Genomic DNA, 16,813 nt, shown 5'->3' on the forward strand with positions numbered 1-16,813 from the left:
AGCCTGATACAGCAGTCAACCCGTGGCACCTGGGGGCCTGTTCCGTCACCTCCTCATGCACCTAGCCTGACACAGCAGTCAACCCGTGCCACCTGTGTCTGTTCCTTCACCTCCTCATGCACCTAGCCTGACACAGCAGTCAACCCGTGCCACCTGGGTCTGTTCCGTGACCTTCTCATGCACCTAGCCTGGTACAGCAGTCAACCCGTGGCGCCTGAGTCTGTTCTGTGACCTCATGCACCTAGCCTGGCACAGCAGTCAACCCGTGGCGCCTGGGGGTCTGTTCCGTGACCTTCTCATGCACCTAGCCTGGCACAGCAGTCAACCCGTGGTGCCTGAATCTGTTCTGTGACCTTCTCATGCACCTAGCCTGGCACAGCAGTCAACCCGTGGCGCCTGGGGGTCTGTTCCGTGACCTTCTCATGCACCTAGCCTGGCACAGCAGTCAACCCGTGCCACCTGTGTCTGTTCCGTGACCGTATCATGCACCTAACCTGGCACAGTAGTCAACCCATGGCACATGGATCTGTTCTGTGACCTCCTCATGCACCTAGCCTGGCACAGCAGTCAACCCGTGGCATCTGGATCTGTTCTGTGACCTCCTCATGCACCTAGCCTGGCACAGCAGTCAACCCGTGGCATCTGGATCTGTTCTGTGACCACCTCATGCACCTTGCCTGGCACAGCAGTCAACCTGTGGCATCTGGATCTGTTCCGTGACCTCTTCATGCACCTAGCCTGGCACAGCAGTCAACCCGTGGCACCTGGGTCTGTTCCGTGACCCCCACATGCACCTAGCCTGGCACAACAGTCAACACGTGGCACCTGGGTCTGCTCCGTGACCTCCTCATGCACCTAGCCTGGCACACTCCTCCGGCTCAAAGTGCACCTAGCCTGGCACAAGCTCTGCAGTGGCGTCACCGGCACTCTGTGGTGAATGAGGATGTTGTTGATGTTGTCGGTGGTGTTGATGACAATGATGGTGATGGTGACAGCTGTGATGGTGGTGGTGATGATGATGATGGGAACTCTAATGGTGGTGAGGATGGTGGTGATCATGGTGGTGATGATGGTGGTGGTGATGATGATGGTGGTGTAGATAACGTTTGTGTTGATGGTGGTGATGATGATGGGAACGATGATGATGGTGAGGATGGTGGTGATCATGGTGGTGATGATGGTGGTGGTGGTGGTGATGATGTTGGTGTAGATAACGCTGGTATTGATGGTGGTGATGATGCTGATGATGATGGGAACGATGATGGTGGTGGGGATGGTGGTGATCATGGTGGTGAGGATGGTGGTGATGATGGTGATGATGGTGGTGGTGATGATGAAGGCGACGGTGATAACGGGAATAATCCCCAAAATGTTTCCTCTGCTGGTCATGATGTTGCTACTGCTGCTACCAACGATGATGATGATGATGACATCAAGAATGACATTGCCTTTTTGGTCTCATCCTCCTCCTTCATCATCACCACCGTGATCACCACCATCCTCACCACCATGATCGTTCCCATCATCATCATCACCACCACCATCAACACCAACGTTATCTACACCATCACCACCACCACCACCATCATCACCACCATGATCACCACCATCCCCACTATCCTCACCACCACCATCATCATCATCACCACCACCACCATCAACACCAACGTTATCTACACCATCATCATCATCATCACCACCACCACCATCATCACCACCAGCATCATCACCACTATCATTATAACCACCACCACCAATAATCACTGTAAACCGCCACGCTCCCATCCATTATGACAACCACAATCCTTCACTATCAACCCCTCCTCCATCCTCTTTCCTCACCCTCCTCCATCCTCACCCGCCTGACCCCCTCCTCCACCACCTCACCACCACCGCCTCCCCTCCCCACCCCCCTCCACGTTGCGCCAGCGCTCGGTGCTAAGCGCGATGAGCGAGTCGCTGCGCGTGTCGCTGCGCTGCCGTCACAAAGTGCGGAGGTCACCTCCGGCCACCGCCGGCACCGCCGCCGGTGCCGGCGGTGCCGGCGCCGCCACCACCACCACCGGCGGCGGCGGCGTAACGACCGCCACGGTGGTGGTGGGTCTCATGCGCTCCGAGGAGCCGCTGGGCATGCACGCCTACAACAACCGGCGGTTGCCCGCGTCCGCCAAGGAGACGCTGGCGTGACCACAACCACAGCCACCACCAGCAGCACCAGCAGCAGCAGCAGCACCACCCCAACGTCCGCTTCGAAGACGAACTCGAGGAAGGAAGAGAGAGAGAGAAATTCCCAAGCAGCGCAGCCGCGGGTTCGCTTCTCCCCCGTCTATCGAAGGCCCTCCGCTTCGGCTCGGACGCTTGGTTCGCATCCGTCGGCGGGCAGGACGGAGTTGAGCGAACGCCCGCACCCCCGCCGGCGAATCTTTTGAGGGATTTCAACGGGTGGCGAGACTCTATAAATATATATATAAATACGAACTACGCCGGAGAAGGTTTTTTGTTTGTTTGTTGTTGTTGTTGCTTTGGGTTTGGTTAATTTCGGTGAATGAAAGTCGGCGCCAACGGGCGCGCGCGCTGATTGCCGACGGCATCCACCGGTTCCCCCGTTCCCCCCGTCGGAGGCGGACGCCTCGCGCAGTTTGCTGGGGACGCCGCGGGGTTCGAGTGCACCGCCGAATCCGGGCAGCGCGCACAGCGGTTCGGCGGGTTAAAAAAAGAACGTTGTCTTTTTGTTATTTCAAGAGAGAGGCGTAAGTAGCGGCAGTGCCCCGTGGTTCTTTTGACGTCGCCCGCGACTCAACCGCGGAGAACCGCGCCGCGGCGCGGAACTCCGCCGCTCTCCACGGCAGCCGGCGCCAGAAACCGTGCCACACACACAGACAGATATACACACAGACACACACACAGACACACACACAGACACATACACACACATACATACAGACACACAGACACACACACAGACACACAGATAGACACACAGACACACACACAGACACACACAGACACATACACACAGACACACACACAGACACATACTCACACATACATACACACAGACAGATAGACACACACAGACACACAGACACACACACAGAAACACACACAGACACATACACACAGACACACACAGACACATACACACAGACAGATAGACACACACAGATACACACACAGACACACAGACACCCACACAGACACACACACAGACACATACACACAGACACATACACACACATACATACAGACACACACACACAGACACAAAGATAGACACACAGACACACACACAGACACACACACAGACACATACACACACATACATACACACAGACAGATAGACACACAGACACACACACAGACAGATAGACACACACAGACACATACACACAGACACACACAGACACACACAGACACACACACAGACACACACAGACAGATAGACACACACAGACACAGACGCACACACACAGATACACAGACACACACACAGAGACACATACACACAGACAGATAGACACACACAGGCACACACACAGACAGATAGACACACACAGACAGATAGACACACACACAGACAGATAGACACACACAGACACACACACAGATAGACACACACAGACAGATAGATACACACAGACACACACACACAGACACACACAGATAGATAGACACACACAGACGCACACACACACAGACAGATAGACACACACAGACACATACACACAGACACACACACAGACAGATAGACACACACACAGACACACACAGACACATAACACACACGCATACATACACACAGACAGACACACACAGACAGACACAACAACAACCGCCATTCGCCACTAAGTAGCGGTGACGTCACCACGACGCTTGTGCCAGGCCATGTGCACCTTGAGGCCACGTGAAGTGTCGAACGCCCGCTGGCAGGAGGTCACGGGGCAGACCCAGGTGCCACGGGTCGACTGACTGAGATGACTGACTGATGCACCACCGGTGCCCCCTACTGTGCCAACTTGCTGTGCTTTAGCCACCCGGCGCTCCGCTCGTTGTTGTGAGCGTCGCTCCTCCGCCCACCGTTGTTGTTGGAGGACGACTGCCTCCAACTGCCCAGTAGCAGCGTCCTTCACGAGCCTCCTCCACAGAGGCCGATCTTGACACCGCTGGTACCAGTCATCGGCAAGTCCACTCAGCTCCACGGCCTCCTGTACCACATCACTCCATCTCTTCTCTAACCCGTGCCGCGCCCGTTTAGCCCCCTCGATCCGGCCGAACAAAAGCTGTTTCGGCATGCGGTGGCTGGGCATGCGGGCTACATGACCCAGCCAACGCAGCCTTGCCTGCCGGAGGAGCTCACCGATGGGACCTTGCCCAGATCTTTCAAGGATTTGTGAGTTCCTCACACAATCCAGCCTGGTTAAAGCTAGGATGGATCGTAGGCAGGCAAGCCTAAATGTTTCTAACCGGCGAAGATGTTCCATTAAGGGGTTCCACGTTTCGCAAGCGTGGAGAAGGGAGGGAATGACCGTGGCCGAGAAGACCTGAAGCTTAGAGCGGAGCGACAGACCAGGTAGCTTACACACAGCGTTACGCAACCAATTAAAAGATATTGCCGCTCGACTGATTCGGAGTAACAGCCACACAGACAGACACACACACAGACAGATAGACACAGACAGATAGACACAGACAGATAGACACACAGATACACACACAGATACACACACAGATAGACACACAGACAGACACACAGACAGATAGACACACAGACACACACAGACAGACACACACAGACAGACACATACACAGACACACACACAGACACACACACAGACACACACAGACAGATAGACACACAGACAGACACACACACAGACAGACACACAGACAGACACACACATAATAAAGGTTTTTGGGTTAGATCGCGTTATTTATAAATGTGTCGTAACCCTTCACCACCCGACACGGCCAATCAGCAAAAAAAGTGTCACGTTGACAAAAGACAAATAATTCACTACTTCAGCCCACCGGTGTGTTGAAGAGTGAATCCACAACATTTACAGTTTGAGTACGACGTTTCGCTGGTAAATACATCCAGCATCATCGGGCAATTCGCCAGAATGGTAAAGCCCTCGCTTGCTCCCGGCTTTATATAGAGCAGCAGGGTGACGTCGGGTGGTGGAGGGTTACGACACATTTATAAATAACGCGATCTAACCCAAAAACCTTTATTATGAATAATATTGGTCGCGAAAGCCTACGTGTTAAACAGACACACACACACAGACAGACACAGACAGACACACACATACAGACACACACAGACATACAGACACACACAAAGACAGACACACACACACACAGACACACACACAGACATATACACATACGCCCCCGTCACCCCCTTCCACGCGCGTGGCCTTGTTGGGGTGAGTCTCGGTACGTTCCTGCCCGATAGAGTTGCTTCGTAAAGACTTATGCGCGCGTCATCCGGAAACGGAACCGGGAGAGAGAGAGAAAGTGATGCCGTGGATGCGCCTGCGTGTGCGTGTGCGCGTGTGCGTGTGTGCGCGTGCGTGTGTGCGTGCGTGCGTGTGTGGGTGCATGCGTGTGTGCGTACGTGTGCGTGCGTGTGTGTGCGTGCGTGTGCGTGCGTGCGTGCCGTGTGTACGTCATCGCAAACGGGGGGGGGAAGAAAAAAACAATTGGGTTTCAAGAAAATGGGAACGCGAAATGCGTCAAGGCAAGAAAAAAAAACTATACAAAAAAAATACATCCATCTAGAGAAAGCGAAACGCGAGCTTGGATCGGCCGTCTGGCTTCGGTGCGAAACGTCGACTGCGTCGCCCAGAGGGAGCGCAAGGGGCGGGGCAACCCCATGCACTTGCTCTTTGTTCATTCGTTCGCAATCGAACGCGGTGAGGGGGCCGTCCATAAATGACGTCACGCACCTGGGGGGAGGGGTGGGGGTGTGTTTTGAGAAATGTGACGTCACATCGACATGCGCAACTTTAAATAAATATAGACAAGACGTTCTAACTTAATTGAATAGACTTTAAATTTTGATTTAAAGCTTTCGTGACTGCAGTAATTCATATTCTTAGCTCTTTCGGTAAAGTCACGTTGAAGGGAAACAATAAAATAATAATATATATATAAAAAACGTGACATTGCCGAAAGATTTTCAATTTAAAGCTTTCGTGACTGCAAGGATTAATCTTCTTTGGTTCTTTCGGTAAAGTCACGTAGAATGAGAATAAAATAATAAATTGATAAAATAATATTCTCACGACGTTTCGGCCACAACACAAGCGACGTTTCGGCCACAACATGGCCGCTTGTATTGTGGCCGAAACGTCGTGAGAATATTATTGTGTTATTTTATCAATGTATTGTTTTATTCTCATTCTACGTGACTTTACCGAAAGAACCAAAGAAGATTTACCGAAAGATCTAAGCATATAAATAGACTTTGTGATAAATGTTTTCTCCTACAACATCAGAGTGCAGCGCCACATTAAATACGCGCTACACTGTGACAATAGTTTAAAGTGATTTGAAGCATGTTTTTTTTGGGGGGGCAGAGCTTTGTGACGTCATATTTAAGGGGTGCGGGGGTGTCTGACTTTTTGTGACGCCGTGTGACGAGGGGGGGGAGGGTCGGGTGGTCAAAAATCGCGTGACGTCATTTATGGACGGCCCTTTATGTTGGAGCCAAGGGCTGTCGCGAGAGTCCCCCCCCGCCCCCGAGCGCGACCAAGAGGAGAGCACAGCGTTGTGGACGCTGTGCAACGTTGTGGTGGTGCTGGGCTTGCTGATGAGCCGCGTGTTGTAGAAGCGAGGAAACGTGGTGGTGCTGGGCTTGCTGATGAGCCGCGTGTTGTAGAAGCGAGGAAACGTTGTGGTGCTGGGCTTGCTGATGAGCCGCGTGTTGTAGAAGCGAGGAAACGTTGTGGTGCTGGGCTTGCTGATGAGCCGTGTGTTCTGGAAGCCAGGCAACGTTTTGGTGGTGCTGGGCTTGCTGATGAGCCGCGTGTTGTGGAAGCTGTGCTACGTTGTGGTGGTGCTGGGCTTGCTGATGAGCCGCGTGTTCTGGAAGCCAGGCAACGTTGTGGTGCTGGGCTTGCTGATGAGCCGCGTGTTGTGGAAGCCAGGTAACGTGGTGGTGCTGGGCTTGCTGATGAGCCGCATGTTGTAGAAGCGAGGAAACGTTGTGGTGCTGGGCTTGCTGATGAGCCGCGTGTTGTAGAAGCGAGGAAACGTTGTGGTGCTGGGCTTGCTGATGAGCCGTGTGTTCTGGAAGCCAGGCAACGTTTTGGTGGTGCTGGGCTTGCTGATGAGCCGCGTGTTCTGGAAGACAGGCAACGTTTTGGTGGTGCTGGGCTTGCTGATGAGCCGCGTGTTGTAGAAGCGAGGAAACGTTGTGGTGCTGGGCTTGCTGATGAGCCGCGTGTTCTGGAAGCCAGGCAACGTTGTGGTGGTGGGCTTGCTGATGAGCCGCGTGTTGTAGAAGCCAGGTAACGTTGTGGTAGTGGGCTTGCTGATGAGCAGTGTGTTGTGGAAGCCAGGTAACGTGGTGGTGCTGGGTTTGCTGATGAGCCGCGTGTTGTGGAAGCCAGGCAACGTTTTGGTGGTGGTGGGCTTGCTGATGAGCCGCGTGTTGTGGAAGCCAGGCAACGTTGTGGTGGTGGTGGGCTTGCTGATGAGCCGCGTGTTGTGGAAGCCAGGCAACGTTGTGGTGGTGGGTTTGATGATGAGCCGCGTGTTGTGGCAGCTGTGCAACGTTTTGGTGGTGCTGGGCTTGCTGATGAGCCGCGTGTTGTGGAAGCCAGGCAACGTTGTGGTGCTGGGCTTGCTGATGAGCCGTGTGTTCTGGAAGCCAAGTAACGTTGTGGTGGTGGGCTTGCTAATGAGCCGCGTGTTGTGAGGGCCAGGGCAGTGTGGTGGTGCTGGGCTTGCTGATGAGCCGCGTGTTGTGGAAGCCACGCATCGTGGTGGTGCTGGGCTTGCTGATGAGCCGCGTGTGGAAGCCAGGCATCGTGGTGGTGCTGGGCTTGCTGGTGAGCCGCGTGTTGTGAGGGCCAGGGCAGTGTGGTGGTGCTGGGCTTGCTGGTGAGCCGTGTGTTGTGAGGGCCAGGGCAGTGTGGTGGTGCTGGGCTTGCTGATGAGCCGCGTGTTGTGAGGGCCAGGGCAGTGTGGTAGTTGCTGTAACTCCATCACCTTGAACTGGGGTTGCCACCTGTGGGTTTCTCTCCAATGATGATGATGATGATCATGGGAAGGTGAACCGGTGTTCTCTGATGAATGGTGACTGCGATCTTGAATTTCATCCTGATACTAGTCAGGGGGCCAGGGTAAAGATTGGAGCGTTGTGGTGTGAGTGTGTGTGTCTGGGGAGCGATAGTGTAGCGGTTAGCGCGCTGCGCTATGAACCTGGCGACCCGGGTTCGATTCCCGCTCACGGCCAACACCAGTGACGATTATCTGAACCGGTCCCGGGCCTCCCCTAGGTCGACTCAGCCTCAAATGAGTACCTGGTGCGGTGTGTAAACATCGTCACTAGGGAGACAAAGGCGGTCGGGCGTGGTGCTGGCCACCCACCCCCTCGTGTACCGTTCCGGCCTTCATAGGTGCTCGCTAACAGCACTTGCCCCTACAGTCTGTTAAGGCTATACGGGGGATCTTTGTCTTTGTTATCTTTGTGTGTGTCTGTGTGTGTGTCTGTGTGTCTGTGTGTCTGTGTGTATGTGTCTGTGGGTCTGTGTGTGTGTGTGTCTGTGTGTGTGTCTGTGTGTGTGTCTGTGTGTGTGTCTGTGTGTGTGTCTGTTCGGTAGTGTAGCGGTCAGCGCGCTGCGCTACGAACCCGGCGACCCGAGTTTGATACCCGCTCATGCCCAACACCAGTGACGATCGTCTCAATCGAATCGGTCATGGGCCTCCCCTAGGTCGACTCAGCCTCAATGAGTACCTTGTGTGGCGTGTAAACATCGCCACCAGGGAGACAAAGGCGGCCGGGTGTGGTGCTGGCCACCCACCCCCTCGTGTGCTGTGTCGGCTTTCATAGATGCTCGGTAACAGCACTTGCCCCAACAGTCTGTTAAGGCTACACGGGGGATCTTTGTCTTTTGTGCTCACGTGTGGGTGCTGGTTAATGCGTGAGGGGAGCGGCGGCGCTGTGGTTAGCGCACTTATTTGGAGTCGGATTACAGTTTTGGAGTGTGCACGTGCGTGCGTGTTCTCACTGATGATTGGTGAATGCTATCGTGACATTGATCCTGGGATTATTTTGGGAGCCACTTTGGGGGATCGTAGCTTTGGGGCAATGCGTAGAGCTGCCACCTCTTAAGTTACAAAGGACACGGGGAGTTATCGTGGGACAAAGAAAAATAATCTCTCACTGGGGGTGCAGAGGGGAGAGATAATTGTGAATGCGGCATCTCGACTGGTGGATTATTTGTAATATTGTTATGCAAAGCGGGACTATAAATGTATCACTCACTCACCCACTCACTCATGCACTCACTCACTCACTCACCCATCCACTCCTTGCCTCACCCACTCACTCACCCATCCACTCACCCATTCACTTTCCCACTCACCCACTCACCCATCCACTCACACATTCACTATCCCACTCACTCATGCACTCACTCACTCACTCACCCACTCACTCATGCACTCACTCACTCACCCATCCACTCCTTGCCTCACCCACTCACTCACCCATCCACTCACCCATTCACTTTCCCACTCACTCAATCACCCATCCACTCATCGGCTCACCCACTCACCCACCCATCCACTCGCCCATTCACTCCCACTCACGAATGCACTCGCTCAATCATCCATCCACCCACTGCCTCACCCACTCACTCACCCACCCACCCATCCACTCACCCATTAACTTTCCCACTCACTCAAGCGCCCATCCACTCATTCAGCCAACTCGTTGGCTCACTCACCGACTCACCCGCCCATCCACTCGCCCATTGACCCATGCGCTCTCCTTCTCACTCACCCCACCCATTCACTCAATCACCCATCCACTCATCCAGCCATTCATTGGCTCACTCACCCATCCACTGACCTTACCCACTCACCCACTCATTCGCTCACACACTCAGGGTTTTCCATGCCTACTCTGAAGATTCCAGCGATGTGCTTTGGAAAAATCCTCGGCATGACCACGTGTTTATTATTAGCGTCATCAAAAGAGGATATTAATCATTTAGACAAGAACAGACAATTTTGGAGGCACTCGCTTTACGAGACGTATTGTTTCGCTTTGTATATATATGAAGGTTTGTTTAATAGACTGGCTGACACGAGGCCCTCTTGACTTGATGGAATTTTAATTAGATTTTAAGCTCACGAAAAAATAGATCGAGCTAATTTGATTTTCAACCGGTCAAAGGTTGGTGCCTCCCTCCCCCCCCGCCTTCTCCTCTCTCCCCTCCCTCCCTCCCCTCTCTATGCTCAGTCACCACTGGTGTCATAGTAATATAATTACATGTCATAATTCATATCATCATCACCACCATCCTATTAATATAACACCATCGTCATTATTTGCTTACTAATGCCATCCTATTATAATTATATTATAAATGCAAATATTAATCTATTATTACTATCATTATAATGTCATTATTAATATCATCACACGAATAATTTTATTTCGACCATCATCTGTTATTAATGACCTCGTCATCATCATCATTACGAAGCTATTCTTAAAACTATCATCATAACTGTTGTACTGTCATTGTTCAAGTGATAACCAACACCATTGGATTAATCATTAATATCATCATCGTAAAGCTACTAACATTTAATTATTAATAACATCAGAATCATTAGCATCGTATTATCAAGATAACCAATTCAATTCCGATAGCACTCCATTGTATTCGAGGAGCCAGTTGTGCAAATTCCACATTCCCATGGCGGGGGGGGAGGGTTGACAGGATATCGATATGATGCCGCTATGAACCGCCCACAAATTAGCACTCATCATTGATCAACTCTATAAGGATGATGATGATGCTGATGCTGCTGCTGATGATGCTGATGATGATGCTGATGATGATTGTGGTTATGGAGACGAGACCCCCGCTGCCCCCCCCCCAAACATTACCAAGACCACGTGCGGAGACATTCATCCAGCAGCGGAGCGATATAGCGACTGAGTGATAACTTTTAATAACAATTGAATAACAGTGCACTGCGGTACGAAGTGCTGAAGTCAGCAAAAAAGTTCAACCAATCTCTTTGAATCTTAAAAAAAACACAATTAAGCTACTGTCTAGGCGATTCATATTTAAAGGGACTGCATTAGGCTCCGTGTGCGTTGTATAACAGTCCTGAGTTGTGTGAGGATGAAAGGCGGCACAGTGGATAGATCACCAACTTCATCACCGTGCGGATCGCAAGCTCCGATCACGCTCTTGAGTCGATCATCATCATCATCAGCAGCAGCGATGATTTATCCACAGCTGAATGAAGCCCTCCCCCGAGTCAAAATGCAAACGCCGTTGGCACGCGAAACTCCCCTCCCCGTGAGCGGGAATGGCAGTTTCGCAAGTACTCGCACCAGGTACTCATTTGAGGCCGAGTCGACCTAGGAGAGGCCCAAGACCGATTGAGACAATCGCCACTGGTGTTGGGCATGAGCGGGCATGAAGCCGCACCCCCTTGGCTCTGCCGGGAGGAGGCAATGAAGCAGAGTGCAGACTAATCTCCATCTGTCCCTTCTGTACGGGGGATTGAGCGTTGCCCCCTCGCATGCGTGGGTTTTCTCCACGTGTGCGAGTTTTCTCACACATGCACACTCAAACACTACTCTTCATTATTTAGGCGACAAACAACTTGAAACGTTCATAATAAAAACAAAACTCAACGCAGCGGACTCGTAATTAGTTTTGTTTTGTTAAGATCGCGTCGTAGATATGATATATCAGTGTAACACCTGGAGCCCCACAACACCTGACAGCCAAACAAATTAAGTTGCCACGCCACGGGCACAATGCGCCAACTCACTTTGATTTGCGCGCTGCGCTACGAACCCAGCGACACGAGTTCGATTCCCGGCTCACGCTCAATGACGGTGGCAAATATTTCAACCGATCCTGGGCCTCCCCTAGGTCTGCTCAGCCGCAAATGAAATACCTGGTTGTGGTGTGTAGTAAACATCGCCACGAGGGAGACAAAGGCTGGCCGGGTGTGGTGGTGGTGGTGGTGGTTCACTCAACCCCATCGCGTGCGGTGCCGGCCTTCACAGATTCTACACGCGAAACAGCGCTTGCTCCAACGGGCTGTTAAGGCTACACGGGGGATATTTGTATTTTGTGGGATAGGTGGTGGTGGTGGTGGGGAGGGGGGGTGCAATTGGCGCTTAAGGCAATTAGCGAGTGGGACATTGTACAGTCCAACTAGGCCGCACTTCGGCCATCTACCAAATTGCCCGCTGCACACCGCCGCTACTGCCACCAACGCTGCCACCACCGCTCGTCCTGATTGTGGAGGCCACTTCTCTCCGCCCTGTTCGCCACGACTGTGATTTTAGAGCCGTGCGTTTAGTTTCGTCTTGGGGGCGCCACTCTGATGTCGGTGTTCAAAATGACAGAATCAGAAATCGTTCTACTTCCACGGGGGGGGGGGGGGGGAGGGGTCCGATGAGCCGTCAAACTCTTTGTTCGCAAATGTCAAGTTTGGAGGGGGGCCGCGGGGTCGAAACGTTGGAACAAGCAACGGCATCATAGCACGTGTTGGTTAAACGCGTGGGCGAGTGTGCGTGGAACATTCACGCGCGGCCAACGCCGGCCTCCAATGACGATTATTATTACCTGTCCTGCCCCCCCCTCCCCACCACCACTAGGTTGACTCAGCCTCAAATGAGTGCTAGGGAGACAAAGGCGGCCGGGCGTACGTGGTGCTGACCACCCACCTCCTCCTATAGTGCCGTGCCGGGCCTGATAGGTGCTACTCGCTAAAAGCGCTATCCCCAAAAGTATGTCAAAGCTACACGGGTTGGGTATAATTGTTGTCTTTCTTGTGAAACATTCAAGCTGGCCTGCCTACGATCCATCCCGGATTTAACCAGGCTGGATTACTGCGTGAGCAGCTCACAAATCCTTGAACGATCTGGACACATTTCCCATCGGTATGCTGCTTCCGGCGGGCAAAGCTGCGTTGGCTGGGTCATGTGGCCCGCATGACCAGCCACCGCATGCCGAGCAGCTTCTGTGTGGCCGCATACAAGGGGCTATACAGGCGAGGCACGGGCTTAGAGGAGAGATGGAGCTGATACGGCATAGGAAAATGTGGAGCTGAGAGGACTTGCCGTTGTCAAGATCGGCCTCTGTGGAAGAGGAGGCTCGTAAAGGACGCTACTGGGAAGTGCCAGGCTAGGTGTACGTTAAGGACGCTGCTGAGGGCGGAGGAGCGACGCTCACAACAACGAGCGGAGCGCCGGGTGGCTAAAACATAGCAAGCTGGCACAGTAGGGGGCACAGGTGGTGCATCTGCGAATCATTTCAGTGCGTCAACCCATGGCACCTGGGTCTGTCCCGTGACATCCTGTCAGCGAGCCTTCGAAAATGCACGTGGTCTAAAAAAGTGCACCTAGCCTGGCACAAGCGCTGTGGTGACGTCACCGCCGGCGGTCGCCGTGTTTTTGGGAACGGTGGCGCAGTGGTTGACGCACTGCGCTACGCACCCAGCGGCGATCAACGCCAGTGGCGATTATCTGAACCGGTCCCCACGCATCCACCGAGGTCGACTCGGCCTCAAATGAGCACCTGGTGCGGCGTGCAGCAAGCATCGCCACTGGGGAGACAAAGGCGGACGGGCGGCAATGCCGGCCATCATTGCGTGCTCACTAACAGCACTGGACCCAACAGTCTGTCGTGGCTACACGGGGGATCTTTGTGTTTTACTGGAGAGTGGTTTTGGTGGTGGTGGTGGTGGTGGTGGTTGTGGTGGTGGTGCGAGTGTTGCGTTACAGTTTACCGGGGCGACCCAGGTTCGATTCACAGCCGCGCCGCGCAACTTCAGTGGAACCTTAAAGCCGTCGCTGGTCATCACCATAAGCACCTGGTACTCTGTGTATGTAAATAATGATGATGATAATAATAATGGGAAGAAAAAAAGATGAGCACTGGGGAGCCACAGGCGGCAGGGCATTGTTGCTGGCCATACCAACAAACCATCCCCTCGGTGCGCCGCGCCGGCCTTAATAGGTGCTCGCTAACAGCACTTGCCCCTACGGTCTGTAAGGCTACACGGGGAGGGGAGGGGGGGGGGATCGTTGTCTTAATATCGCTGTACAAATGATTTCACAACGTGCGATTTTCTATTTTCTCCCCGTCCCGCGTATTACCACTCGCTGTGTGCATAACCCTGCAGTTGCGAGACAGAGGCGATCCATTTATAAATACAGCGCTCATTGAATCACCACGGTGGTTCCATATGTCTTGTGACCCCCACCTCTCTCCCCCTCCCCCCGCCCCCCCCCCCCCCCAATTAAATTCCCTAAACTTGTTTTTTTAAAGTAAGGTTTGTTTTAAACATGAATGAATATGCAAAGTAACACAAACACATTTCAGGGGGTCAATTAATTGGCGGTGATAAGACACCTGGACCAACCTGTGGCACCATGGTGGCTTTGAAATGTTAACTACCTCGCCTGGTATGCAGGAGGTCGTGGGTTCGATCCGGGCCCTGACGCCTGCTGTAGATTTCGAGTTTGCGTGTCTCTCTTTCCGTGGTCGCGTGGATTTCTCTCAAGGTACTCCGGTTCCCCCCCCCCCCCCCTCCACATTTAGAATCAACGTCACGCAGTTAATGTGAATTTGACTGCGGCTATAAATGTGAGGATAAGCCACATCGTTGAGCTATCAAGACAGATGGGCAATATACCGAACTTAATTCAAACTAAACTAGTTGGAATGTTACCGGGTACGCTCCCACCGAGCTGCGTAGCTCTTTATTCAGCAACGATCCGTCATAAATGATAGCTCAACGAAGTGGTTCATCATCATCATCATCACGTGTAAGTTTATAACAGTAGCCAAAGGCTCTGAAACGCGTGGTGACGTTTATTCTAAATGTGGAAGGGAAAACCCGGAGGACACGGAGAAAAATCCACGCGACCACGGACAGAGAGAGAGAGAGAGAGGGAAAGAGAAAGAGAGATAGAGAGACCCAAACTCCAAATATACAGCAGCAGGCGTCAGGTTCGAGATGGAACCCACGACCTCCTCCTGTATACCAGGCGAAGTAGTTAACATCTCCTAAACGTCTGGGATATGGGGAGCTGCGAATGAAGCCGACCTTGTTCTCTGTTCCTGCCGAGTCACGGCTGCAAATCGAGAGGCACACGAAAGCAAAGAGGAGCAGCTTTAACAACAGCAACAATTAAAAACTATATAAATAAGTAGACACTTTGCTGTTACACACGTGATTACATTCTACTTTTTTGGGAGAAAATAAAGAGAGAGAGAGAGAGGAGAGAGATCGTTTATACTTTGTGAAAAATGAAATTGTTGGCTTTTAAAGTCACGTTTATTTTACGGTTAAATTTCTCGTCTTGTCCGGATTGCTCTCTGGCTCTTCATGGAATTGCTCCTTTAAATACGTAGTCTATAAAATACTGAGATAACCGTCTCTTTTCTCCACTCCATGGCCGACACAACACACTAAATAAAGAACCGCTCATCAACATTCTGCCCATCGTCGTTATCGCCTCCAGTCAAAATCCAGGCCACGGGGTTCGCCTTCTCTGAGACGCATCAGCAATGTAAGGTAAAGACGCAGCCCCCCCCTGCAGCTGCACATTAGAGCAACGTTTTGCCGAAACAACTGCAGCTACTTGCGTCCCACTACCACCATCAGGTTTATCGCTTTACTCCTCCTCCCCCATTCAAATACAAATCGCCTCGTTCCACACTGCACGCGCCCGATGATTGTTAAACACGTGCCACGTGACGCCGCCAAGCAGTTGGCGCTGTCTGCGTTAATAGAGCCGATTCAAATTCCGATGTCAGTGTGTACGTGCGTGTATAGACGTGTGTGTGTGTGTGTACACGCGCGTGTGTGTGTGTGTGTACACGCGCGTGTGTGTGTGTGTGTACACGCGCGTGTGTGTGCGCGTACACGCGCGTGTGTGTGCGCGTACACGCGCGTGTGTGTGCGCGTACACGCGCGTGTGTGTGCGCGTACACGCGCGTGTGTGTGCGCGTACACGCGCGTGTGTGTGCGCGTACACGCGCGTGTGTGTGCGTGTACACGCGTGTGTGTGCGTACACGTTTTCCATGCGCGCGCGCGTGTGTGTACCACGTGTTTCGCGTGACGCAGACGGCGTTCCATTTCTATCGTGCTTAACAATCATCGGGCTCGTGCAGCGTGGGGACGATTTCGAGCGATCCCCGAAGAGCCTCCACGAGTGCTGTGCTTTTGGCCTTCTCTCCCACGCTGGTGAGACGTCTTTAAAGAGTTCGGGGAGTTACCCACACTTTAACCCACCACATCACACCGTCAATGCTAAACACGAACGTAATACCAACGGTAGTTGGCCTACTCTTTCACGACGACTCGGACGGACGTGTTGGACATCGTAGAGGACTGAGCAGTGCCCACACTTGACCCCAACGCACGCGGGGACTCTGTGGTGTGCTCAGAATACTGCTGCTGGGTGGGAGGAGGTGGGGGGGGAGGGTGGGGGGCTAGGGGGAGGAGGTGGGGGGGAGGGTGGGGGGCTAGGGGGAGGAGGTGGGGGGAGGGTGGGGGGCTAGGGGGAGGAGGGATTTAAGA

At 52.8% G+C, this 16,813-nt stretch overlaps 1 protein-coding gene across 3 annotated transcripts in view; it reads left to right on the forward strand.

Moving 5' to 3' along the window:
* Positions 1 to 4,907, forward strand: part of LOC116955637 (glutamate receptor ionotropic, kainate 2-like) — a 112,853-nt gene extending 107,946 nt beyond the window's left edge. For 2 of the 3 annotated variants that reach the window (XM_076053278.1, XM_076053279.1), the window contains exon 18: positions 1,930 to 4,907. In XM_076053278.1, the coding sequence (XP_075909393.1) occupies positions 1,930 to 2,187 (258 nt within the window). In that variant the 3' untranslated portion in view covers positions 2,188 to 4,907. Of the gene's footprint in view, positions 1 to 1,721 lie in introns of all 3 variants that reach the window. The other variant, XM_076053280.1, reaches the window with a different exon arrangement.
* Positions 4,908 to 16,813: the final 11,906 nt, after the last annotated feature.

This window comes from Petromyzon marinus, chromosome 60 (assembly GCF_048934315.1).
Source record: "Petromyzon marinus isolate PM22_M1 ecotype Great Lakes invasive population chromosome 60, UKy_Petmar_22M1.pri1.0, whole genome shotgun sequence".
Lineage (NCBI taxonomy): Eukaryota > Metazoa > Chordata > Hyperoartia > Petromyzontiformes > Petromyzontidae > Petromyzon > Petromyzon marinus.